The sequence below is a fragment of the Oncorhynchus nerka genome, linkage group LG9b (assembly GCF_034236695.1).
Source record: "Oncorhynchus nerka isolate Pitt River linkage group LG9b, Oner_Uvic_2.0, whole genome shotgun sequence".
In the NCBI taxonomy this organism is placed as follows: Eukaryota; Metazoa; Chordata; class Actinopteri; order Salmoniformes; family Salmonidae; genus Oncorhynchus; species Oncorhynchus nerka.
This window is the reverse complement of record NC_088424.1, coordinates 23,126,430-23,153,329: the sequence shown is the minus strand read 5'-3', so window position 1 is coordinate 23,153,329 and position 26,900 is coordinate 23,126,430. Positions and strand designations below refer to the sequence as shown.

The window sequence follows — 26,900 nt, the reverse complement described above, 5'->3', positions numbered from 1 at the left end:
TTGTTATGTCTGGACTACTTTCTGCCAACCAGTTTGAAGGCGATCTGGCAGCCCTAATCCCACTGAAAATTCTTTACAAGATCAGAGTCCCCCACTATGGTGTTGAATGCCTCACTGCTTACTACAATGGGATTGTCACTACAGTACTGTTCTGGCCTGGATCCAGCACAGCAATCTAACGAGTACAAGGAGTTAGTCATTCATCTGAAAGAGATGCACCTGACTTTACTGTACCAATTGCATTTAACAGACTGGTCAATTAATGTTCCAATTGAATTGCCTTTCTAGACTGGATAAAGAGCCATACTTTAATTCTGTTAATTGTTCCATTGAAGGGTTGGCATCTGCTCTATTTCGCTGTGGAAGATGTCATGAAATAATAGACTGTCAACAGTGTAACATACAGTAGGCAATATTTAGTAACAAGGTCTGTGTGTGTTGTATCAAATGCAGTCATGGTCTATTGCATTGCATGCTCTGTCTATTTGAAAGCAACTCATGCATTTGCCCCAGTTTATAGCATCCCTAAAACATCCTGTCCGCTCACATTGGAGGAAATAAAGTCACAACTTTACTTTGTTCGCTACAAGGCCGACAAGCAAAGCATCTCATGGCACTCCTCAAATTGAAATACTGCTCTCTATTTATCTTCCTCTCTCTCTTTCTGTCTCTCTCTCTCTCTCTCTGTTCGTCTCCCCCTCTCTCCTTTCACCCACTCCTTCCCTTCATCTCTCATCATCTCCCTCTTTTGTCCTTGCAGACCATTGAAAACTGTGTGTGCATTTTGAGGAACCTCTCATATCGACTAGCTGCAGAGACATCTCAGGGACAGCAGATAGGCACGGATGAGCTTGACGGATTGCTTTGTGGCGATGCCAACGGCAAGGATTCTGAGAGCTCAGGTTGCTGGGGGAAGAAGAAGAAGAAAAAGAAGACCCATGATCAGGTGGGCTCATCTCCTTTCTATCCTCTCCTCTCTACATCTCAACTGCAGCTGTTAGCAATTAGCCAGCGTGTTAGAGCAGTGGTGCTGGAAGCTGGCTAGGGAGGGGGGTCTATCTTATGGGTAATTACTCATTTACTGGGTTTAGTTCTGAAAGAGGGGCTTGAAGAGAATGCCGCAGCCCGCCTGTTGTTCAACCTTCCTAAGATCATCCCGCTCCTCCGCACAGTCCACTGGCTTCCAGTCGAAGCTCGTATCATCTTCAAGACCCTGGTGCTTGCCTACGGAGCAGCAAGGGGAACTGCCCCTCCTTACCTTCCGGCTATGTTCAAACCCTACATCCCAACCCGAGCACTCTGTTCCGCCACCTCTGGTCTCTTGGCCCTTCTACCAGTACAGGAAGTCAGCTCCCACTCAGCCTAGTCAAAGCTCTTCTTTGTCCTGGCACACCAATGGTGGAACAAGCTTTTCCCTAAAGTCAAAAGTCCCTGCCCATCTTCCGAAAACGTCTGAAACCTTTGAAGAGTATATATCTTCAGTATCTCTATCTCACGGCACCCCTGACACGCCCTTCATTAAAAAAAATGGCATTTACCTTTCCTTCTAGCACTGACTTTGCTGATTAATACTTTGAGGGAAAATGTACTTTTGTAGATATGTTGTCTCACCTAGCTATCGTAAGAAGAATACACTAATTGTAAGTCACTCTGGATAAGAGTGTCTGCTAAATAACATAAATATAATGTGAAGAGGAGAGATTTGTCATGGTTTTCTCTGCCATGTCTGGGACAATAACCAGGCAAAAGCCAAGATTTGATTATCATCTGAGTTGGATTATGCTATTAACTGTACAACTCATCTACTCTGGCATACATTAGATGCTCATGTGGTTGGCTTGGTGGTGATGCTTTTGTATGTGAGATATGCCCCAGAGATTTTAACTAACTACTTCATTCTTAATTATATTTATCCTATAAGTTCATATTTCAAAAAGCAATTCACTTGTCACTCAAGTCTCAACCATATTCAATGTTTCCACCTTTTCACTGTTTTGTGATAACTAAGCAATTTTCAGTGGCACTAAGTAGTGTTGCCAAACAGTTTGATGTCCCGTATTATGCCTGTAGTATTGGCCAGTAGTAACATTCCACCATCCTGTGTCACCCAGTGGGATGGTGTGGGGCCCTTCCCGGACTCTGCTGACCCGCCCAAAGGCATTCAGATGCTGTGGCACCCCACCATTGTCAAACCCTACCTCACTCTCCTGTCGGAGTGCTCCAACCCAGACACCCTGGAGGGGGCGGCTGGTGCCCTGCAGAACCTGGCTGCAGGCAGCTGGAAGGTACAGCACAGTACAGTAAGCTATGGTCTCCCTCCTTAGAGCTGCTCAACGGCAGTCATTTAACTGTTCACACTGTCATGTAAATGAACTTCCTGAACCAGAGAGCTAATTGGTGACTGTTAACTCACTGTATTAGTCAAGAAAGCTGGAGCACTACAGTAAGCTGTGGCCTCCTCAGAGCTGTCCAACTGCCGTTGCCAAGATGCCATAACTCTTACAGATAGATATGGTCTAAGTCATTGGTCTGTTCCCTTATTGTAATGTTAGTTGAGAAAGAGATACCAGGTCCTATAAGATAGTCATCCTACTCTGACTGATAGCATAGAACATAAACATGTGTGAATCAGACCTCTCTGTCTCCACTTCTCTCCAGTGGTCTGTGTATATCCGTGCGGCAGTGAGGAAAGAGAAGGGTCTGCCCATCCTGGTGGAGCTGCTGAGGATTGACAACGACAGGGTGGTGTGTGCCGTGGCCACAGCTTTAAGAAACATGGCCTTAGACGTCAGAAACAAAGACCTCATCGGTTAGTTCGGCTGTCAGTTATTCAGTATTCGAAAACATTCAAATGTTTTTTTCTCTGTGTGTGTTTGCTGTGTGTTTGGTGCACAAGTATGTGTGTGTGTGTGCGCGCTCGTGAGTGCGCGTGTGTGCATATGCTAATATCCATGCATTTCTCTGCAGCCAGCTATACAAGCATCTTTCTCTGCTGAGATGGGTGTGCAGAGCTCTCTTTGTGGACTGTGTTCACATGGGTGAAATTCTCCTCATAACAGCACTAAAAGACTATTGATCTCTCTGATAAACTTGGTTTTCTGTTGGAACTTCCATCTCCATAGCAACTGCTCTTGCCGTCTCAGGCTGGTGCTCTGTGTTAAGTAGACGTGTGCATCATGTCGTAGAGCCGCAGGCCTTCAGCCGTCCTACTCTGTGGATAGAATAGAGTAACCCACAAGTATCTGTTTACATGCTTAAGTCATGTTAAACCAATGTTATGTCTGGCTATATATGACACATCTAAGAACTTTGTAAAGCAATGATTGGGTATACTTGGTGGGATTTTTACTGTAGTTTTAATAGCTTTAGTTTAGAAGAGTATTTTATTGAGGGATGCTTCTTAAAAATAATTGTCATATTACATTTTTTTCTGACGTCATAGCTGCTAAAATGGGCATATTATATTTGAATATCATGGAATGTGCTCCAAAGGATTGTCTGTTTCTTTGTTTATCTACATTACACACATCTGTTGTAGTTGTTAATGCTTTTACTATGAATCGCAGCATAGTGACTGTGCCCTGGCAGGGCTAGACCGTCCCTGTCGTTCCCATTCCCAGGCCTTTCTTTTAAACGTGAGGGGATTGACATTTCCATCCCAGCTGCAAATGTAGTGTCCTCAGGCCTACAGTCTTGTAGGAGTGCTGAGCGGGATCTTAAAAAAGACCCATTGACCAGACAATGTATTAAAGCCTCATCATATAGCTGTGAATGTCAGGCAGGGAGTTTGAGGCCGTATTGTGAATTATTAAAAGCACCATGCTCTGAATTTCTTCTCTCTCTCTCTCTCTCTCTCTCCTGCCTTTCGCATATGCTGATACCCATCGTTCCTTCCACTCTCTCTCTCTCTCTTATTCTATCCTTCTCTCTATTCCTATCTAGTCTTTTCTAGTATTTTATGATCTCTTGTCTGTGACTAAAGCCCCATAGGTGTACTGTACTACTGTAAATGCTGAAACATCATTATTATCGACAGTATATCCAATGTTTTTAGAGCACTGTCTTCTTAAAATGATTCAAGTGAGATGCCTCAGTGTCAAGTGCAGTATTTATGGTTCTCCTGTCAAGTCAAGAGGGCCACTTTAGCTCAGTCATTCAGTGCTCATTGGGGACGTAGCCTCTATAGGACAAGGGGCTTGTGCACATCTCTGATCTTGAAGGCTCTCCTCCCGAGTGTCCATAGAGTGGTGACAAGGTTAGACAAGGGGTCATAGACCAGCCAGTAAGCCACTACTGTTTGATTACAGCAGTCATATCATGTGAAGTTTAGTAAATACTGTGTGTCTTTATCCGTTTCTGATATCTTGACCATTTGTTACCCTTTCCCCTATATTGCTGTTGTGACTTGCAAAGTATTTTGGTCACAAACAGAACATTGCTTTTTGGAAAGCATGTTTGCCATATTTATTTCAAATCAAATCGAAGAATATTGTTTTTCTGCACCCATGGTTTTCATAATCTGTTTCCTAAATGGTAGCACATAGATTTAAATGTTCATGTACAGTAGAACTTAACCATGAGGTCTCTTTCTCTCCACAACAGGCAAGTACGCAATGAGAGACTTGGTCCACCGTTTGCCCGGGGGCAACAACAACAACAGCAGTGGTGGGACTGCTGCCGGTGCTATTGGGAAGACCATGTCAGACGACACCATCACGGCTATCTGCTGTGCCCTGCACGAGGTCATCACTAAGAACATGGAGAACACCAAGGCTCTGCGTGACGCTGGAGGCATCGAGAAACTCATCGGTATCGCCAGGAGCAAAGGAGACAAGTAGGTGTCCAGAAGTCATACTTTGTTCACTCTCATCTTCTAACCTGGAACCAAATGCTGCATGCGTGCTGGCCAGCTACTTTATATAACATGTTATCCCACTGTCAAGACAGACTCTGTTCACCCTAACCTTCAACCCTAATGTAAATGAATGTAATTGCTGATCGGGCATAAGCACTGTTCTGTTAGTTTCCCTCTGAATGTATTTTAGTAGATGTTTTTCTGATGTTTTCCCTATAACTCACCAGTGTAAAGACATGCCTTTTAAATGTAGCTAATTGTGGGTTTTCTGTTTTGGGATTTTATGAAAACAGTTCTCCCTTAGGACCTTTTAGTTTGCAATTAGCAAGGTAATTGGGTATTGTAATTGGCTATCTCTCCTCATAGTCCTGTGATGCACTTACTCAACGTTGCCAAGGATTAGGGACTCTGGACAACTGTAAGAATGCATTGCCCCATTGAGAAGAAATTACAAAACACTCTTTGAGTCTTGAGAGAAGAGAAGTGTTGCTATACAGTATCTGCAGTGCTATGATGTAATAACTTGATGATTATTCCATATCTCTGGTGTGAATTGAATCACCTGTAGCGCTGACATTTGTGGCTTGTGGAGTTGCTGTGCTGAGATAGAGGAGAGGATGGGTGCTGTGTGAGAGAGAGGGGCCTCTGATGCAAAACTCATTGGATTTTGTCTCTGCTAATTGCGTTTATCCATTCCAATTTTTCTCGTTTCTTTTTTTGTTGCAAGAATGACTATGGTGCTGAAGTGCAGAATGACCTTGTTTCCATTTAATGTTGGCTTAGATTTTAGTTGTTATTGAATTAGTGTTTTTTAATGTTTTGTGCTCGTGACCTTTCACCCAGCAGCGAGCATTCAATACCTTTTGATTAGAACATTTTGTTCTGTTCATCCAAGGAAAATAAAGTGTCGTTTTTCTCTTCCCAGACACACACCCAAAGTGGTGAAGGCAGCCTCTCAAGTCCTCAACAGTATGTGGCAGTACAGAGACCTTCGCAGCCTCTACAAAAAGGTGTGTAATACAAAAGAACTTGCTGCCACCACAAGAACTCTGCCGAAGGCGCTGCTGGAAGTGTAACGCATTAGTCTCTGGAGTGTCCTCCAGAGAGGGGGGTAAAGGAGAGGAGGTAAAGGGCAAAAATGTATGCTGTACAGCAGTTCATGCGTCATGTGTGACACAGTTCAGCGAGCTCATTAAGTGTATGAATCGATAGTGAAAGTAAAGCTGGAATCCCTCTGGGCTGCAGTTTAATGAATTAAGAATCTCTCAATGTTGACCTGAGGAGAGTAGATAAACATGCTTTAATGAAAGACAGATTAAGAATTTGAAGGTTTAAGGGCTTTGAGAGGGGGAGACAAAAAATCAACTGCAAGACTGGTGTTGCATGCTTTACTTTAATGGTTAGCCAGTCAGTATCATATTGTTCTCCTGTACGATTTGGCCTCATTTACATGTGTGTATAGTTCCAACCCCATGTGTATTTGACCAGATTATCTTAAATCTTACAGTATGGTCATAGAGTATGATCCTACAGCATAGTAAGCAGTATAGATCAGTCCATTATCGGTAGTTCCCTTATGAATCTCTTTTTCCCCAGGATGGATATTTTCAGTATCATTTTGTTGGCTCATCCTCTACAATAGAAAGAGATAGACAAAGACCATACTCTTCCTCCCGCACCCCATCCATCTCGCCTGTACGGACATCTCCCAATAATCGCTCAGGTTAGTGTATTCTATCTTTACCCCATAGTATTACAATATTGGACATTTTTTGCAAACTCACAAGGCTTTAGAGCTTTAATTGCCAGACATTTCCCCCAAAAATTGTCCATGAATTTCAGACAAAAATAATTGGGAAGCTTAGTAATATTTCAGATAAAAGATAGGATGAATGAAGAATGAGGTGGTATCTGCTTAGACACGGAGGTGCACAGACACTAATAAGCAACTGCCAGTTACTCACTTACCCTTTAAGATGAAAGAAGAGGAGAGGAAAGGAGGAGGATGGAGGGAGGGATGACTCGGATAACATACACCAGCAGATTTCTTCACGGCTGGTTTGAATGCCACAGCTGAGTCTCTGTTCGTCACCACAGCAGCCTCATGGAAAAGACCTTGGGAGGCACAGTTAGCTCCGGGGGCAGTTAGGGCCAATGCAGAATACGCCTACAAACCTGAATAGTCGTCAGAATGCACTGACTCTAAGTCACTCTGGATAAGAGCATCTGCTTAATGACTCAAATTTAAATGTAAGAGGTATTGGTACTACTGTTATTAAAACGTAGAACCTGGTACTGTAGCCAGCCATTGGCTGCGTTTAATGGTGATTATAGGAGGATCTTCTTGGACGAGAGGGTGTTTGTCGATTCCGTTCGGGACATTAAGGTTACATGGTGCTCTAATTGGAGTTTAATTAAATTTAAACTGGAAATGCTGAACTTAATGGATCCTATTAGAAAGCAATAAACTCTCTAAGTAAAGATTTCATAGAAGAGCTATTTCTGGATGTTAGATCCCCGTCTAGTTAGTTATGTATTTGTTTTCATTACATGCGTGTTTTCTTCATGCCGTTTTATGGCACAGTAACGTTATCTGATGTTGTCATCAGCTGCTTTATTCTCAGCTTCCTTGCCTTGTATCAACAGAATGTGTCAATGTAGGAGAGTGGGAGGATTAATAATGACGAAGGGAGTCAAGTGGATGTCAAACGTCTTTTCCTGGTAATGGTGTACGTGATGTGTCATCTGTGTGTTTGCAGCAAGTGCCCCTGCCTCTCCCCGAGAGATGATCAGCCTTAAGGAGAGGAAGACAGACTACGAGTCAACGGGCACCAATGCCAGTTACCATGGCAACAAGGGTGAGCACACTTCGAGGAAAGACACCATGGCAGGTAGGAAGGAATTTCAAGGCCTCCGTCAGTTTCCTCTTCGTTTCTGGAGTCAGTGTGTTTTCATCAGATAAGGTGTACTCTAAAACCTGTGTGAAGCCTTTTGGTCATTTTATAATAATCAACTTCATTACAATGACCACATACTTTCTCTCTGTTTCTCTCCCACCTATAGTTGAAATCTCAAGTGGAACCTCAACATTGTTCCGAGGAGCCTACGTCTCTCCCAGTGATGACATCAAACACAACCAGGTAAGGAATGAAGAAATGACTTGATATCATTATAAGAGCAACACTCACTGTTAGGTACTCTCTCTCCAGTAGCAGAGTAGTGATCTAACCTCTGTGTGTTCCATAGGTCTCTGCTCAGGGGCCCAACCCAGGCCAGGAGCCCTACCCCCCGTTTCAGAACCCTCCTGGCGTACAGTTTGAGGAGGCGTTCTACGAGGACCAGGTGCACCAGCGCCCTCCTCAGGCCACAGACTTAAACATGCACCTGGGCCTCAAGTCCACGGGAAACTATGTGGACTTCTACTCAGCATCCCGCCCCTACAGTGAACTCAACTATGAGACCAGTCACTACCCAGCCTCCCCGGACTCCTGGGTCTAGTGGACTATAGAGGAAGGACTGGTCGTCAGCAGTGTGCTGTGATGGGGGAGAGGAGCCGAGAGAGAGTCTAAGACAGACAGGCCATGCATGTGCATGCATACTACAAGACATTTCTTCAGCGAGTTTAGTTTGTCCTAGAGAGAGAGGTCCCATGCCCATGTGTCTTTGAAGAAAGAGAGAGAGAGAGAGAGAGAGAGAGAGTCACAGAGCAGAAGGAATAGAATTAGAGTCCGAAAGAGAGAAGGAAGGAGGGAAAGAGACAGGAAGAAAGAAAGAGCAGGATATTGTTAAGAAACAACTCACAAAAGGCGAAAGGAAGGTATTAAATGATGGGGTCACCACCAAAAGCTTGGAGCGTTGGAGTGTAAGGAACGGAATATCTTGGAGATGATCAGCAGTATTCTAGAAGGAAGACAACTGTAAATATGTGGTATAGTAAAGAGATTAGTATGTGAAGCACAAGAAAATGAAGTGTCATTTACACAAGCTAGAGAATAGTTGTCAGTCACAAACTCTTATTAGGTTTTAACGTACGGCTTCAACCTGTGTTGTGTGTAAGGAGTATAATCTCTGGGCAAAATAATTGCTTCTAGACTTTGTATCTTTTGATTTGTTATAATTCTTTTTTTATTTCTACTTTTTTAATCCTTAATTCTGATGTAAAATATTTGATGTACATTACGGAGATACATGTGCATTGTGTATATTACACAATTGCCTGTGTCCCTTTCCTTATTGTCTCAGCATAATGTTAGTCTGTCTGTTACATTCTGGGGGATAATAGAGAGTACAATGTCTGCACACAAGCAAACCACTACAAGCAATGAAACATGTTTTCGCAGCGAAATGAAGGACGGATTTCAAAGTTATTGCTAATCTGATTATGTGAATTGGTGGACCTAAATGAGTTAAGCGGCTCAACAGCATCATTCCACTTCCTTGGTGCTCTTCCACTGCCTAAAACAGTTTACGGATGGACGGTAGATATACTCAAAATACGTTTTATTTCCTAAAACGCTCTGTTACATGAAAACAAATTTTTTCCTCCACAAGCCTCCTAGTGAATTGTGCTCATTGTCAGTTTTTTAAAATGTGCCAAACATGGTTATATCCAAGCTGAGGGGTAACGTTGAACTTCTGTTGAAGTTTACATTCAACAGCAAGTTGTTGGTTCTAATGATGCCAGTTTGTAAATGCTTTTTTTTTATGTGTTTCAATGGAATAAAGCTATATATACACTGTAACAAGACTGGAACATTACCAGGGGGCAGAGATAATATCTTTGAGAGCTTAATTCCCTCCAAATATGTACAAATTAGTTGAATCTGTGTTGAAAGATAATCAATGTTTAAGAAAGTCCGTTTTTTTTCTTCTTCAGAAATGGGTGGGAATTAAGTTAATGGTAGACTAAACTGTTAATAGAGTATGAATATATATTATATATAAATATATACTTTTTATGTGGGGACGTGGATGTCACTTAAAGCAGCAACATTATGGAAAAGACTTCATAATACATGTAGGGTTTTGTTCACCTTCATTTTCTGGTCTGCACACTAAAATGTTGACTTTGTAGACATGTTGTTGCTATGAGAAATAGGGGAGACCAGGGGCTGAATATCCACAATTTACGGAAGTTGTCACAGACCTCGTAACTACAAGACAAGGTTCTAAAAGTTACACCTACAGAACTTTGTATTTTGGTGTTTATAGAACGTATTTTGCCACTTCATGTCCCTAGCTTTGAATATTGAAATTGTCACAGGTGAATGTATTTCATCACCGACTAAGAAAATGATCCCCTTTATCCTTGTTGTATTTCCTTAAACGTGTCAATGTGGTGAACAGTTATCAACAATGGAGCTGATGATCCAGTCTGTGTGTGTGTTTATCTGTGAAAGAACAAAAGTGGTCGTTTTCTACCAACCCTGTAGCGCCCTTCCCCCCAGCATGACACACGGTTTCATAGTGAGTCCTCCTTTTGATCAAATGTTACGATAACGTTATGTGGCAACATAGAGAAAAATATATGACATTGCCCACTAATGCATGAACAAATCTTATTTAAGTCGATGTGAATTAAAATAGTGGTAGACTACACACTAAAACTGAATGCAGGAGAGAAAAAAATGTATGTTAAAAGTTGACAACGAGCTCTGGTCTCCCCTACATATCGTTTTAGAAGTTTCTGGCTTATCTTTCAGATGCTTGAACAATGAATAAATGATGCAAACACCCAAATTGTTCAACATATCCTAAAACGATACCCCTTCTCATTAGTTAGCATCTGAAAACAGACACAGTCCTTGTGAAAAGTAGACATACCTGACAAACTGTATTGAACTATGCCAGTAACCTTTTTGTTGCTAGACAACGTGTTTTATAGAAGTGAAACTTTTTATTGCCTCAACAGATTGAAACTGCTACAAAAATATAAACTGACCATCTAAGAGTCACTGTTTTGGGGGTTGTTTGTTCGTTACCAAAAACTCTTTGTGTGGTTTGTCTGTGCTCACTGTGTTCGAAAACTTTTGGTTCAGCCAGAAGAATGATGTTTACTCCTCTACATCAATATGTGCATATAGTTAAGTAATAGAGAAAATATTTTGATTCTTTGAAGTAACCGAACTCAACTCAAATAGAAAGTTTGATCTGCAAGCACATTGTGGATGAGACACGGTTGTGGATGAGACAATGCCCTGTGTGTCTGAATGGTGGTTTGATGAGGTGACGTTCCAGATTCAGAACATAGTGTTTCCTAAACTTCCCCTGTAACCAAGGGAGACAGACCGGTGTAACAAAAAAGTGTGAGATTTTAATTAACATTCCAACCAGACACTTCCCAAATGATTTCAGTGCAGTGAACTCATTTTGCTAATGGAATGTGACTGTTAAGAAGTCAAAACCACCATACAAAACTCCTAGCTTTGTTTTGTAGCTTCCATTCCGCTAATTCAAAAATTACACCAATATTTATTAGATGTGCCGACAGCATGTTACAGTTACTTTGAGAGTATTTAAAAATAATAATAATAATTGTATAAAGAATTTGTTTTCTTATTCCAATCCACATGTTCCTATTCTCAAGGCTTAGTGAAGAGTTTCAAGCCAATCAGAATCTGATAGAAATCCTCCACAACCAGCTCAGCCAGGGGATTGAGGGCAGCAGACTGATTGAGGGGTGCCCTTACAGTTTCTCTCTAAATGTTTTCTCTTTGACATTGAGTGGAGGTAATGCTGACAGCTCTGTGTGAGCTGCAGCCTTGTGAAATTACCACTGGGATAGGTGTTAATTGCCATGCTGCTGGCCTAGTTGGGTAATGCTAAATCCGAGGTTACCATCCATCCATTGTCGTGCCACTGTGGCGCCCATCTGAAATGTGTGGCCTGGCCTCTCTCTGTCATCTGCCTTAGGATCATCACAGTTCCCAAAACTGCACTCTAAAAGCTAAGAACATAGATTATGAATGGATGAATGAAGGCACAAGAAGGCCTATGCTGTTTCCGTGAAAATGCTAACATTTTTCACCAGTGTGCCAGATACAGCATTAGTGTATCTGAAAAGAAGCGATCTATACTTTAGAATGTAAGCGATTGAATATTCCATTGTATCCCTTTAATTTTTAATTGCTTCGCTAATCCTGGGAGAATCCATCATTATGAGGCCTGTGTGCTGGGAAGGAGCACGCGGTGTGTAGCCTGACTGTATGTCAACTGTTTGGACCAGTCTGCAGTGCCCTCTAGTGGGTATCTTGGGGACAACTCTCCTCATGCAGGTCGGGTCTGCCATTTTACTCTGCAAGGCCTAGTTACAGATAGAACAGAAATTTCCCAGGATGTATGAATGTGATGCATCCGCTTGGCTTTTCCACTCACTACCAAACATGGTAGTGAAAGGAAGCCCAGTGGCCGACAGTGGGATAAGATTGAACGAGATGGATTTTGGCCGACATTCTGCTAATTTTCTCATAATTAAACATTTGACATCAATACAGTTTTCTGTTCCCAAAACTAGAACTCTTACGAACAGAGTGGACAAAGTTTTGTAGACTTTACCCCTTGCCAAAGTAAAACGTTTTTTTTTAATCGTTGTTTAGGAGCGCAAAGGCGATTTGAGTTATTGCACTCGCGCACTTTACAGACTAGCTGTTCCCTAACGGAAACGGGGATCCAATGGGATCTCGCTAGCTCGTGCTTGGCCTTGCTTGTTCAGCCCACTATGACTCATTTGTTCTCATTTGAAACGTTGGGCTGTGGTCTATCTTGGTTTAGTTATACATGTCTTTGGTCTAGTATTGTTTTACACTCTTTACCACAGCCACAAAGTCAGCATTGGCTTTATCTAAGCGTTAATGAAAACTAAAATGACCTTTTTAGTCTTAATTTAAGGTGAGGGTTGGGCATAAAGTTAGCAGTGTGATTAAGGTTAGGTTTAAAATCACATTTTAAGAAGATACATTTTAGAAATAGGCGGGGTTTATGACTTTTTGGCTGTGGTAACTAGTGACGATCCTAGTACTACTGCATGCACACAGCAGATACAGATACCGATGCAACTAAGCAGAAATGTGCTCAAGATACTGACCGCATGGCCCATGAATTTGATATTCGTTTGGAACAGTAAAGGAAATTTATTATTTTATTTCTTCTTCAATGTGAAAATGCTAACATTATGTAATGTTGTGATTATGCAAATATGTGATGCTGCAGAGAATTTAGAGCAGTTATATAATCACCTGGACCATTTTCAATATTCACTGATATTCGTGTGGAGGGGCAGCGAATCCTGTGGTGGATTGCCTTTGTGACATAGACAAGGAGCATTGTTTTACGTAATATATCCTTCTGACTGATAGGAAGTCAAATAGTTGTAGCCGACTGTTAGAGACCTACAACACCTATTCATTGCATTGAATTAATCTTGAGTCACCTTTTTAATTGTCCAGTCAAACGGTCCATTTGCATTCTTCCAGCTGAATCTACCTGAATGACTACCCACTGGGAAACTGAGACTCATTTGGTACCGGAACATCCCATTCCACATCGCTCAGTGTTTTGTTGGGATAGCTTTAACAGCCCTCGCTGTGTTCTTTTAATGGATAATTCCCCACCTGTCCTGATATATCTGTATTGTGAAATCACATTACCCTGCAGAAGGTGGTTTTGCTCCTTCAGTGTTACAGTAGAAATGGCCATACCCCCTCCTTATATCTAATCATGATCACATCACTAATTTGTACAAATATTTATGACAGCCAGGGCTAGATACATAAAGTGCAATCATTTCTAAATGGTAAAACAGATATGTATGAAAATACCCTCAAATAAAAGCTAACATTATGTTCCAAAATGCTGGAGTACACATAGGGGAGTGCACGTACATGTATCCTTTATTAACAGCTGAGGAAACATCCAACTGATTAGTGTACTGTCTGCCTTGAGAATATCCTTAACATTCAGATAAACCTAAATATGCAGTAGGTGTCAGTATTTTTAGGGGATGTCTGACTGAAACGTTGACACAATAAACAATGTGCAGAGGTAATATTGTGTTAGCGTGAGTTATCCTTTCACAATGGAAATATCAAACATAGTCATAATCTGAAGAATGCATACAAAAATAAATCTGGATCAAAGTTCAAGTATTAATTCCTCACAGTGAGTGCACAGTTCAAGCCAATTGTTCCCATCCCAACACAGAGCACCCAAATGTAGGACAGGAAGACATGGTGCTCCATGGCTACAATATAATCTAGTAGCAAAATCCTTAAAATCTCGAATGCAGGTGATCACTTCAACTCTTCAGCTCAGTACCAATTGTAATAAAAGGTTGGCTCACCTCCCAAGGCTCCTGACATTTTTTCCCTCTCCTCATAGCTCAATTCTTTCACCGCCTCCTCACTGTGGGAAAACGTCTCTGCTTCTCCTCCTCCTCTTGCCTCCTCCTCTCCTCCTTGGCCTGTTTGTACCTCCACTTGGGGAGCTGGAGGAGCGCAGCGTCCTTGCTCTTCCTTCTCTTCTCGGAGGCAGGCCCCGAGGGGGCCTTGCACAGCCTCACCTTGGGGATTACAATGCCCGGCCTGACGCTGCTCCTCCTCATCATGTTAAGGGGCAGCAAGCTGGCACGCCTCAGGGCAGACGTACCGGCCACCGCAACCTCCTGCAACATTTGGGTCTGCAGGCTGGCCCTACGGTCTGTCTTCTTAGGAACCAACTGCACCCGGGAGTTATTGAACAGCTTCTTGTAGTTGTTGATCCTGTCGGGCCCCAGGCGCTTCAGCTCGTCCACTCGCTGCTTCCTGAGGATCTCCGGTACAGCATAGCGCCGCTTCCCAATGCAGGGCGGGCTTCTCAGGGCCACGGTGTGGCAGGCGGTGGCGATCAATGGGCTGGACAGGGCGGTGGTGATGCGCACCATGTGGTCCATCACACCGTCGTCCACAGGGTCCGTCTTCATGCGGAGGGAGAACCTACAGCAGGCTTTGTCTGCCACCTTCTGCCAGCAGTTCTTGGGTTCCTGGCGTTGGGCCACCAGCTCCTGCAGCATGGGCCACTCCAGCTTGTAGGATTCACAGAACTGCTCGGCGCATGGCTGGGCCATCAGACGCATCATCAGGTAGGCCGTCTCGTAGCGGCATGTGAACAAAGCCCACTCCCTGGAGGTCATCTTGCGCCCGTAGTCCCTCGCCTCCACGTCCGCTCCTTTTATAGGAAATACACAGATAAAGGCAGTCCAGCAACAAAATAGAGACAATGAAAACGTTGTAAAAAATGACATAGAAATACTAAATATTTTAGCTCTACCTGATAACATGAGCAAACGAACAACATCTGCCCTCCCTTGCATGGCTGCCTTCATCATAGCGGTGAATCCATGGCAGTTCCTACGCTCTAGGTCCAGGTTAGAGAAGTAGTTGATCAAGTAGCTGGATATCATAATGTGACCTGGCATTGAAAAATAAACCAAATGTGTTATTCACCTTATTCACAATGAACTACGTGGAATTATACTCATTGTTTCCAGATCAATTTATCTGTTTGCTTAATCTGTCTGTTTTCATTGAGAATAATCATATTTGTGTTGACACATTCCCAAAATATACTGTACTAGGAACCAACAAACCTTCAACTTTAAAACATCTGTGGATTCTTACCAGCTTGAGCAGCTGTCATGAGGGCTGTATTCCCCTCGTTGTCTTGCCAGTTGACGTCGATGTGGGGACACTGAGAGAGCGCTATGACCACATCCACCCAGCCCATGTAACAGGCTACTATCAGCCCATTCTGAAAAACACAAACCACATGCAAAGGTCAATGACATATCTCTCTTTTTGGATGACAACAAAAAAGATTTGCCCTTAAGGTAAATCTGTTAACGCACAGTGTTGTACTGTTCAACTCTAACATTTGACCTTGCACATAAGGTATAGTACATCACACAACTACCGGTACGTCACTTGTCTACATTAGATCTCAAAGTTCAGGCGTTACTGCTGCTGGTGCTTACAAATGACGATGTAGCTAACTAAGGACACAAGGCAAGCTTACCAACCCAAGACTCTGCCACTGTTACACTCCCTGGAGCGTTATGGTCTTAAGGCCGTGGTCTCAGTGCTCAATATCTCTGGTCTTTGAGGCACATTAACAGCTATTCTAGTTCTAGGTGTGTGGTGTTAGAATTGTGTTGACACGGTAGAATAGAAACTATATCAAAATAAACAAATACTTCGAGCAACACTGATAAACGTATATGCTTGGAGGGTGACTTATAGCCAGAGACGCCAACTGACAGGCCTAATGATCCCCAACTGACAGGCCCAATGATCCCCAACTGACAGGCCTAATGATCCCCAACGGCCAGGCCCAATGATCTCCAACTGACAGGGCTAATGATCCCCAACCGACAGGCCTAATGATCCCCCAACTGACAGGCCTAATGATCCCCAACCGACAGGCCTAATGATCCCCCAACCGACAGGCCTAATGATCCCCAACCGACAGGCCTAATGATCCCCCAACCGACAGGCCTAATGATCCCCAACCGACAGGCCTAACTATCCCCAATTGACAGGCCTAATGATCCCCAACCGACAGGCCTAATGATCCCCAACCGACAGGCCTAATGATCCCCAACCGACAGGCCTAATGATCCCCAACCGACAGGCTTAATGATCCCCCAACCGACAGGCCTAATGATCCCCAAGGGAATTCCAAGTTAAGTCTCAGCTAATTGTCTTTCTGGAGCTTTCTGAACCATCTGCCTGCTGCTGCCTACAGTACTAATCACAGTCCACCAGCCCTATGGTAAGATAGCATAATGACGTATAGGTAACAGTATACAAGGGTGGCTCAATGACCCGGTTTATGGATTTGGGGAAATGCCCAGTCACCAAGGCTACTGTGAAACAAATCACGATTAAGCCATCTGAAGAAAATACCTTAGAAAATGTGTACCGTAAACAAAGAATTTTGCCCACTAATCATGAAAACCTGAAGGATCAGCAGAGCTTCCAGTATTCCCACTGCTTATGGCTTCCATATTCAACTCTAAGGTAAAGGTCTGAGGTAGGCCTATACCAAAGCTTTGGGACCAAAGAGGAATTAAAACTGAAAGTTTCCATATTCAACACCCCATGTATAAACAAACCATGGGAGAACATCATCTGTCTGAGTCAATTGGAAAAAAGACACGTACAGTTTTAGATTTGCCAAAGTAAGGTTCTACTCTGCTCAAACAGTCCGCATTCAGAGGGTTTGATTTAAAAACACTGCTGTGTGTGTGTTTGTTAACATCTATACAAACACACATTAGGGCTCATGTCATGCCAGTGTTGGATGTACGTGAAACAACTGAGGATATTTGCATTTATCCATCCAGACACATACCGTTACTGTAGGTGTAGCATGACAGCAGAGTTCTCCACGTATTTATACTGTATTAGTCTGTCTCTTCACAACACGTTGAAGGGATTTAAAAGGTCAGTGGGTAAGCCTTGTTTCTCAGCTTGATCAGATGCTGAGGAAAATCACGGAACTTCTCTCTATGGAATCTACATGCAACACCTTTTGAATATGATGATCAATAGTAGTCACTGAATGTGTAGGCTGCTATGTTATATCCCTAGTATTATTGCTTTACCACTGATGAGGATACAGCAGTGAGAAACACAACCAAAATTGCATTATGCCTAACCCCAATGATGGTAGACACCTGTTGGGTACCCATGATGGTCATGAATGGTGTGGAGAATAAGGGATTTGAAGCACCAACCCGCTCTTAGTATTGTCCTGCTGCACCCTGATATCTTGGGTGAACCTTTTAAAAGCTCAGCCATGATTACGAGCTGCTTCAACGCTCCCCCCCCCCCCCCCCCATCTGTTCCAGGGCTTAACCAACCGCTCTGAGTATTCCTCTGATATTGTCACTGTCCACAGAAATGACACAGTTTGGGTGTCTAGTACAAATGCAGAAACGGGAGCAAAAAGCCTCAAATGTGTGCTGTCTTTCATATCAAATCAACATAAAGCTTATTCCTCATCTTGCGGAAACCGGCGTTTACAAAGATCTATATTCCAATGTCCATACTAGCATACCATGTAGAAAGCATTATACATTGCTTAATTCTAAGTAGGATGTTCGTGTGGACATTGAAACAGAGACCATGTTATAAGTTTGTACAGTTAGCCTTTACTTGATAATATGGACATACTCTAAATCACAGAGAACATTGACTAGTTCATCTCTTTAATGACAATGCAAACATACTCTGTTGTTCTTATCTGTTTCTCTCACTTCCTCCTCTGTCACCCCTTGCCTTATCATAATCTTCACTATGATGGAATTGTTATTGGAGCAGGCCATGAAGAAAGACAGCGGTTCAGGGGTGACTGGGCTGGGAGTCCTGTATTTGAGAGACTCATCAGGTGGATAGAAGGAGTCATCAGAGGCGATACTCCTGCTATCCTCTGGCCGATCTGGCAATGTGTCAAAGTCAAACTCTTCAAATTCCTGATAGACATCATCGTCGTCGTCATCGTAATAGTTGTTGTCCTCAGTGTCTCCCACATTAGGATCCTCATTTTTGTCGTCTGCGACCGTCTCCAACTCCTCATTTATGGGACCCCTGACAGCCCCCGCCTGACCTCCAGAGATCCCATTCTGCTGAACTTTTAACAACGTCCCTCCACCTCCACCTGAGTCCTCTATGATCAGCACCATTTAACTTGCGGGTTAAAATCCACCACAACAACAAGAACAAGGCACCAAAATCCCAATCTCATCTGACCAATTCTCTCTCATTCAAAGTGTAAATACTTAGCTAGGTCTTGTTGAGGAAGCAGAAGTCAGTATGACCCCTAACTGGAACATGATCGAACATTTGTTCTGGTTCAAAAGCCACTTGAGGAGGATGTCTCCGAATGTCCCCTTTAATCCATCAATAAAGCTTGTTCTCTGAAGTATTAGAAGGACATTAAAGACCTTGTCATCCTCAAAGGATCCTCTTGTTCTCATTAGCTCTTCATTTGCCTTCTCTATTTCTCACTTTCCAAATGGCAACAACCAACAACGGTGTGACAGAATTCATCTCTTCAATGCATTTGTTGCCAAAGTTGTCCCACAAAATGCTGTTCAACAAAAGGCACTTCATTATTTTAGATAGTGTCTACGTCCTGCTGTGCTGATACCCTAATCTTCTATTCCCCTGCTGTAAATCATTTTGTTTCCTTATACCGATGTGGAAGAGAAGAATTGTCTAAACTGACGCTACTTAATCCCTTTAATCAGTCCTCACTCTCTCTCTCTCTGCCTCTCTCTCCCTATCTTCCTCTCTTTCTCTTTCTCTCTCTGCTCTCTCTCTTTCTCTCTCTCCCAAAATGCATAGTTGAACAATGCATCGTTTGCATTGACTTTTCTTGGTCTGCATAGCTAAAGCTCAACTCACAGATCATTTAGAATTTGTACAACCACATATCTTTGATTTTGTGCAACCACATCAACTACATTTTCATTGCATTCCTGTCTCATGCTATACTGGTTTTGCGTCATATCCAATACCCATACCCTAAATCTGGTTCCAACAGTAACATGGGTATCCCCCATAAAAGTGACTTCATGACATTACCTCCTTACCTCCAACCCTTACGAGTTGTGCAACATTTGTCCATGACCCTAATCTACGGTTGGATGTGGCTGCTGTTAGATCTGTTTTAACTGACTGGTAATTGGATTCAGCAAAAATAACATGGCCTCTTACATACGTCCCCCCCCCCCCCCCCCCCCCCCATTTTCCTTCACAGTGTATAGTTACACTTCTTGCCACTAATTCACATTATTTTGGTTGTTGTTTGACATTATTTTAGAAGCAGCTAAAGGCTTGGGTGTAGCTTGGATGTGTCAGTTTTACGATGCACCTTTTGACAGTGCAGTTCCCACGTTGTCTGAGCGCCAAAGTCTTAGTGATTTGTACTGTATGTGATCATGTGGGTGGCAAAAACAGCCCTCTTCTGAAAGTCTCTTCTGTTCATTGCTCCTCACACACGCCTATCCACTCTATTACACAGTGAGAATTCTAACAATCAAACTCAAGATCTCAGTATAATGAGAAAATCAGATGTAAAAAATAATGGCACGTTCAAATGCTGGATTTACAGATTGTTCTGGCGGGGGCTATGCAAATCCAGCTGCAATCTACAGATCTTGAAATGATTGATTGCTTACTGTGTATGGTAGACCCTGGACCTGATCTTAATTAAGCAATACATCATTTCCGTAGTTGATTCCTATTAGTTGATGCTGTCAACTGAAGTAGGCCTCAGAATTAGGCCCCTGAACTGGTAAGCCTTTAGCAATATGTTGTATGTCAGGTCAATGCTAAACTACTTATGAGTGTAACATTTCATTCCCAATATCAAATCAGTACACAATTAAAACCAGGCAACCCTGATCTGCTATGTAGTAAATAGTGTAGTAGGGCCTTATGCAAAATAATGTAGTAAAGTTAATGTATTAACATTCAAATAAGTGGCTGTTAAAATAAGATTAAAAACACTTATGAAGCGTAAATCAATAACAACAAGATCAGATCGGCTTAGGGCATGGTGAAGTTATTAATTACAGTTTGCTGTGTATCAATATATCCAGTCACAACAAAGATATAGGTGCCTTCTAACTCAGTTGCCAGAGAGGAGTTTGTTATCAGGAAGGACAAGGGAGTTTTGTAGGATAAAAAAAAACTGAATAAAGCTAAGCAAAGGCAAAATACTAGAGGAAAACCTGGTTCAGTCTGCTTTCCAACAGACACTGGGAGATAAATTCACCTTTCAGCAGGACAATAACCTAAAACACAAGGCCAGCTATCCACTGGAGTTACTTACCAAGACGACGGCCTAGTTACAGTTTTGACTTAAATCGGCTTGAAGATAACGTCCTAGTCTTTATGTTATCTTGGAGTTGAGCAGATTAGCTGTTCTGCCAACAGCCAAATAGTACAGTAGGCTCTGGTCAGTCCAGGTTGAAACACTGACCTTAGGTCAGTTGCTGTTTAAAAGAGTACAGCCCTTCATGTATGGCCCAGTATTTAAGGTCTACACCACAAACTATATTTACCTTAACAGGATCACTTTATAACAGAGTGCCAGCCAGATTACTGTCTGGATTGGCAGCCTGGCACACAGGTAGAAATCTTACAAGTGTTATCTGAAAAAGGTTCATCCTGTGTTGAAGATATCTGTCTCAACCCAAACTGCGCTCTTTTAGCTCACTTTACCAGTGAGTTTGGTTCAGCGTTTATTTAATTATTATTCAGACTTTTTTATTTTTTATAGCAGATGATCTTATTCAAAGTGATTTAGGGCTCTATTCATCAGATCCACTTTTAGCATGGTGAAGTTATTAATTACACATTGGCTGGTGTAGCACCCAGTCACTACAAAGATACAGGCGTCATTCCTAACTCAGTTGCCGGAGACAAAGGAAACCGCTCAGGAATTTCACAATGAGGCCAATGGTAACTTAAAAACAGTTACAGAGTTTAAGGGCTGTGATAGGATAAAACTAATGAATTGATCAACAACATTGTAGTTACTCAGCAATACTAACCTAAATGACAGAGTGAAAAGAAAGAAGCCTGTACAGAATAAAAAATATTCCAAAACATGCATCCTGTTTGTAATTAGCCACTAAAGTAAAATTGCCAAAAATGTGACAAAGAATTTAACTTTAAGTCCTGAATACAAAGCAGTATGTTTGGAGCAAATACAACACAACACATCACTGAGTACCATTCTTCATATTTTCAAGCATGGTGGTGGCAGCATCATATTATGGGTATGCTTGTTATCAGCAAGGACTATGGAGTTTTTTTAGGATATAAAGGAACTGAATAAAGCTAAGCACAGGCAAAATCCTACAGGAAAACCTGGTTCAGTCTGCTTTCCAACAGACACTTGGAAACAAATTCACCTTTCAACAGGACAATAACCTAAAACACAAGGCCAACTATACACTGGAGTTGCTTACCAAGATGATGTTGAATGTTCCTGAGAGGCCTAGTTACAGTTTTGACTTAAATCGGCTTGAAGATAACGTCCTAGTCTTTATGTTATCTGGGTGGTGAGCAGATTAGTAGTTCTGCCAACAACCAAATAGTACAGTAGGCTCTGGTCAGTCCAGGTTATAGAATTGAACTAGGTCAGTTGCTTCATGTATGGACCAGTATTTAGGGTCTACGCCACAGGCATTTTTTTTAACCTTTAACAGGATCACTTTATAACATAATTCCTGCCAGATTACTGTCTGGATTGGCAGCCTGGCACGCAGTTAGAAATCTCACAAGCGTTATCTGAAAAAGGTTCATCCTGTGCTGAGGCTGTGTACCCTTTTCACCGTTACTGTCTCAAACCAAACTGCGCTCACTTTCCAGTGAGTTTGGTTCAGTACTTATTTAATCATAATCATCATTTTATTCATAGCAGACACTCTTATCCAGAGAGATTTTGGGCTCTATTCATCAGATCCACTTTAGCCGAAATCCGCATAGCGGTTCTTATGGCGGTGTCTTGGTAGGAACTGCAGTCAAGTTTTTAGGGTAAACATAAACTGAATAGAACTAAACACAGGCAAAATCCTAGAGGAAAATCTGGTTCAGTCTGCTTTCCAACAGACTCCGGGAGACACATTTACCTTTCAGCAGAACAATAACCTAAAACACAAGGCCAACTATACATTGGAATTGCTTACCAAGATGATGTTGAATGTTCCTGAGAAGCCTAGTTACAGTTTTGACTTAAATCGGCTTGAAAATCTATGGCAAGACTTGAAAATGGCTGTCTAGCAGTGATCAACAACCAATTTGAGAGCTCTTAAAGACTTACCCAGAAAGACTGAAAACTGTAATCGTTGCCAAATGTGATTCTTACATGTATTGACTCAGGGTGTGAATATTTATGTAAATAAGATACTTCTCTATTTAATTTTCAATACATTTGCTAAGACTTCAAAAAACGTGTTTTCACTTTGTCATGACGGGGTATTGTGTGTAGATGAGAGAAAAAGAAGATTTATTAATCCATTTAGAATACAGGCTGTAACACAACAAAATGTAGAATACAATGCATTCGGAAAGTATTCAGACCCTTCCCTTTTTCCACATTTAGTGACGTTACAGACTTATTCTAAAATAGATTTTTTCAAAGTCAATCTCATCAATATACACACAATACCCCATAATGACAAAGCGAAAAGAGAGTTTTAGAAATACCTTATTTACATAAGTATTCAGATCTTTTGCTATGAGACTCAAAATTGAGGTCAGCTGCATCCTGTTTCCATTGATCCTCCTTGAGATGTTTCTACAACTTGATTGGAGTCCACCTGTGGTAAATGCAATTGATTGAACATGATTTGGAAAAGCACACACCTGTCTATATAAGGTTCCACAGTTGACAGTTCATGTCAGAGCAAAAAATGAGGAATTGTCTGTAGAGCTCCGAGACATGATTGTGTCTAGGCACGGATCTGGGGAAGGGTACCAAAACATTTCTGCAGCATTGACGGTCCCCAAGAACACAGTGGCCTCCATCATTCTTAAATTGAAAAAGTTTGCAACCACCAAGACTCTTCTTAGAGCTGGCCACCATGTCAAACTGAGAAATCAGGGGAGAAGGGCCTTGGTCAGGGAGATGACCACGAACCCAATGGTCACTCTGACATAGCTCCAGAGTTCCTCTGTGGAGATGGGAGAACCTTCCAGAAGGACAACTATCTCTGCAGCACTGCATCAATCAGGCCTTTATGGTAGAGTGGCCAGACGGAAGCCACTCCTCAGTAAAAGCCATATGACATCCGCTTGGAGTTTGCCAAAAGGCACCTAAAGGACTCTCAGACCATAAGAAACAAGATTCTCTGGTCTGATGAAACCATGATTGAACTCTTTGGCCTAAATGCCAAGCGTCACATCTGGAGGAAACCTGGCACCTATCCATACAGTGAAGCATGGTGGTGGCAGCATCATGCTGTGGGGATGTTTTTCAGCGGTAGGGACTGGGAGAAGGAAAAATCGAGGGAAAGATAAACCGAACAAATACAGACAGATGCTTGATGAAAACCAAGGACCTCAGACTGGGGCGAAGGTTCACCTTCCAACAGGACAATGAACCTAAGCACACAACCAAGACAACACAGGAGTGTCTTTGGGACAAGTCCCTGAATGTCCTTGAGTAGCCCAGCCAGAGCCTGGACTTGAACCCGATGGAACATCTCTGGAGAGACCTGAAAATAGCTGTGCCAGAACTTGAGAGGATCTGCAGAGAAGAATTGGAGAAACTCCCCAAATACAGGTGTGCCAAGCTTGTAGCGTCAAACCCAAGAAGACTCAAGGCTGTAATCACAGCCAAAGGTGCTTCAACAAAGTACTGAGTAAAGGATCTGAATGCTTATGTCAATGTGATATTTCCATTTTTATTTTTAATACATTTGCAAAAATGTATTAATCAATTTTAAAATAAGGTTGTAATGTAACAAAATGTGGAAAAAGTCAACAGGTCTGAATTCTTTCCGAATGCACTGTAAGTCAAGGGGTATGAGGGCTTTCTGAAGGCATCTTATTGTGCCAGATAGGGCTGAGCCGTGCTGGCTTAGAACTGTGTTGGAAGGGACAATATTCTGAAACTAAAGTTTGGGTCGGCACTATAGCGTGAAAAGGGTGTTAGAATAAGAATTCAGCAACCCAGGTCAATCAACATTAGATATGCAGCCAACAGTATTTCCAATCTCAACACACAATGATCTCCAAAAGTATTGGAACAGTGACACATTTTCTGTGGTTTTGGCTCTGTACTCCAGTATTTTGAATTTGAAACTATACGACTATGAGAATAAAGTGCAGACTTTCAGTTTTAATTTGAGGGTATTTTCATTCATTTCGGGGAATCTTTTAGAAAATACAGCACTTTTAGTAGATATTCCCTTAATTTTAGGGGATCGAAAGTATTGGGACAAATTAACATACAGTACCAGTCAAAAGTTTGGACACACCTACTCATTCAAGGTTTATTATTTTTATTTTTACTCTTTTCTACATTGTAGAATAATAGTGAAGACATCAAAACTATGAAATAACACATATGGAATCGTGTAGTAAGCAAAAAAGTGTTAAACAAATTCAAATATATTGTATATTTCAGATTCCTCAAAGTAGCCACCCTTTACCTTGATGACAGGTTTGCACACTCTTGTGATTCTCTCAACCAGTTTCATGAGGTAGTCACCTGGAATGCATTTCAATTAAAAAGTTAACTAGTGGGATTTCTTTCCTTCTTAATGCGTTTGAGCCAATCAGTTGTGTCGTGACAAGGTAGGGGTGGTATACAGAAGATTGCCCTATTTGGTAAAAGACCAAGTCCATATTATGGCAAGAACAGCTCAAATAAGCAAAGAGAAACAAAAGTCCATCATTACTTTAAGACATGAATGTCAGTCAATGTGGAAAATTTAAAGAATTTTGAAAGTTTCTTCAAGTGCAGTCGCAAAAACCATCAAGCGCTATGATGAAACTGGCTCTCATGAGGACCACCACAGGAAAGGAAGACCCAGAGTTACCTCTGCTGACGAGGATAAGTTCATTAGAGTTACCAGCCTCAGATTGCAGCCCAAATAAATGCTTCACAGAGTTCAAGTAACAGACACATCTCAACATCAACTGTTCAGAGGAGTCTGCATGAATCAGGTCTTCATGGTCAAATTGCTGCAAAGAAACCACTACTAAAGGACAACAATAAGAAGAAGAGACTTTCTTGGGCCAAGAACATTAGCAATGGACAGTAGACCGGTGGATATCTGTCCTTTGGTCTGATGAGTCCAAATTTGAGATTTTTGGTTCCAACCGCCGTCTCCTTGTGAGACGCAGAGTAGGTGAACGGATGATCTCCACATGTGTGGTTCCCACCGTGACGCACGGGAGAGGAGGTGTGATGGTGTGGGGGTGCTTTGTTGGTGATACTGTGATTTATTTAGAATTCAAGGCACACTTAACCAGCATGGCTACCACATCATTCTGCTGTGATACTCCATCCCATCTGGTTTGCCCTTAGTGGTACTATCATTTGTTTTTAAACAGGACAATGACCGAACACACCTCCAGGCTGTGTAAGAGTTATTTGACCAAGAAGGAGAGTGATGGAGTGCTGCATCAGATGACCTGGCCTCCACAATCACCACGCTTCAACCCAATTGAGATGGTTTGGGATGAGTTGGACCGCAGTGAAGGAAAAGCAGCCAACAAGTGCTCAACATACGTGGGAACTCCTTCAATACTGTTGGAAAATCATTCCTCTTAAAGCTGGTTGAGAGAATGCCAAGAGTGTGCAAACCTGTCATCAAGGCAAAGAGTGGCTACTTTGAAGAATCTCAAATATAAAATATATTTTGATTTGTTTAACTACATGATTCCATGTGTTATGTCATAGTTTATTCTACGATGTAGAAATGGTAAAAATAAAGAAAAACCCTTCAATTAGTAGGTGTGTCTAAACTTTTGACTGTTACTGTATGTGTGTAATAAAGTAGTCAAAAGTTTAGTATTTGGTTCAATATTCCTAGCACGCAATGATTATGTCAAGTTTTTGACTACAAACTTGTTGGATGCTTTTGCCGATTGGTTTAGTTGTGCTTCAGATTATTTTGTGCCCAATAGAAATTAATGGTAAATAATGTATTGTGTCATTTTGGGGTGCATTTGATTGTAAATAAGAATATAATATATTTCTAAACTCTTCTACATTAATATGGATGCTTCCATAATTATGGATAGTCCTGAATGAATCGTGAATAATGAGTGAGAAATTTACAGACGCACAAATATCATACCCCCAAGACATGCTAACCTCTCACCATTACAATAACAGGGGAGGTTAGCTTTTTAGGGGGGTATAATATTTATGCCTCTGTAACTTTCTTACTCATCATTATTCACAAGCTTGATGTAGTCATTGCATGCTATGAATATAATACTTCATGTTTGACTATTTTAATACACATATAAGTCCATTT

The 26,900-nt window shown here is 41.9% G+C and overlaps 2 protein-coding genes across 5 annotated transcripts in view; one reads left to right on the top strand and one right to left on the bottom strand.

Moving 5' to 3' along the window:
* LOC115114460 (catenin delta-2-like) overlaps positions 1-10,805 on the top strand; it is a 155,983-nt gene extending 145,178 nt beyond the window's left edge. For 2 of the 4 annotated variants that reach the window (XM_065013443.1, XM_065013445.1), the window contains exons 15-23: positions 761-946; positions 2,112-2,300; positions 2,659-2,809; positions 4,603-4,834; positions 5,781-5,865; positions 6,452-6,578; positions 7,615-7,746; positions 7,919-7,995; positions 8,102-10,805. In XM_065013443.1, coding sequence (XP_064869515.1) covers positions 761-946; positions 2,112-2,300; positions 2,659-2,809; positions 4,603-4,834; positions 5,781-5,865; positions 6,452-6,578; positions 7,615-7,746; positions 7,919-7,995; positions 8,102-8,353 — 1,431 coding nt within the window. In that variant the 3' untranslated portion in view covers positions 8,354-10,805. The remainder of the gene's footprint in view (positions 1-760; positions 947-2,111; positions 2,301-2,658; positions 2,810-4,602; positions 4,835-5,780; positions 5,866-6,451; positions 6,579-7,614; positions 7,747-7,918; positions 7,996-8,101) is intronic. The other 2 variants (XM_065013444.1, XM_065013446.1) reach the window with 1 other exon arrangement.
* A 2,917-nt stretch (positions 10,806-13,722) lies between these two features.
* Positions 13,723-19,357, bottom strand: LOC115113957 (ankyrin repeat domain-containing protein 33B-like). Its single transcript, XM_029641891.2, has 4 exons — positions 18,120-19,357; positions 15,508-15,637; positions 15,158-15,298; positions 13,723-15,055 (listed from the first exon to the last, which is right to left on the bottom strand). The coding sequence occupies exons 1-4, from the start codon at positions 18,570-18,572 to the stop codon at positions 14,241-14,243; spliced, it is 1,539 nt and encodes a 512-aa protein (XP_029497751.1). The 5' UTR covers positions 18,573-19,357; the 3' UTR covers positions 13,723-14,240.
* Between the last annotated feature and the right edge of the window lie 7,543 nt (positions 19,358-26,900).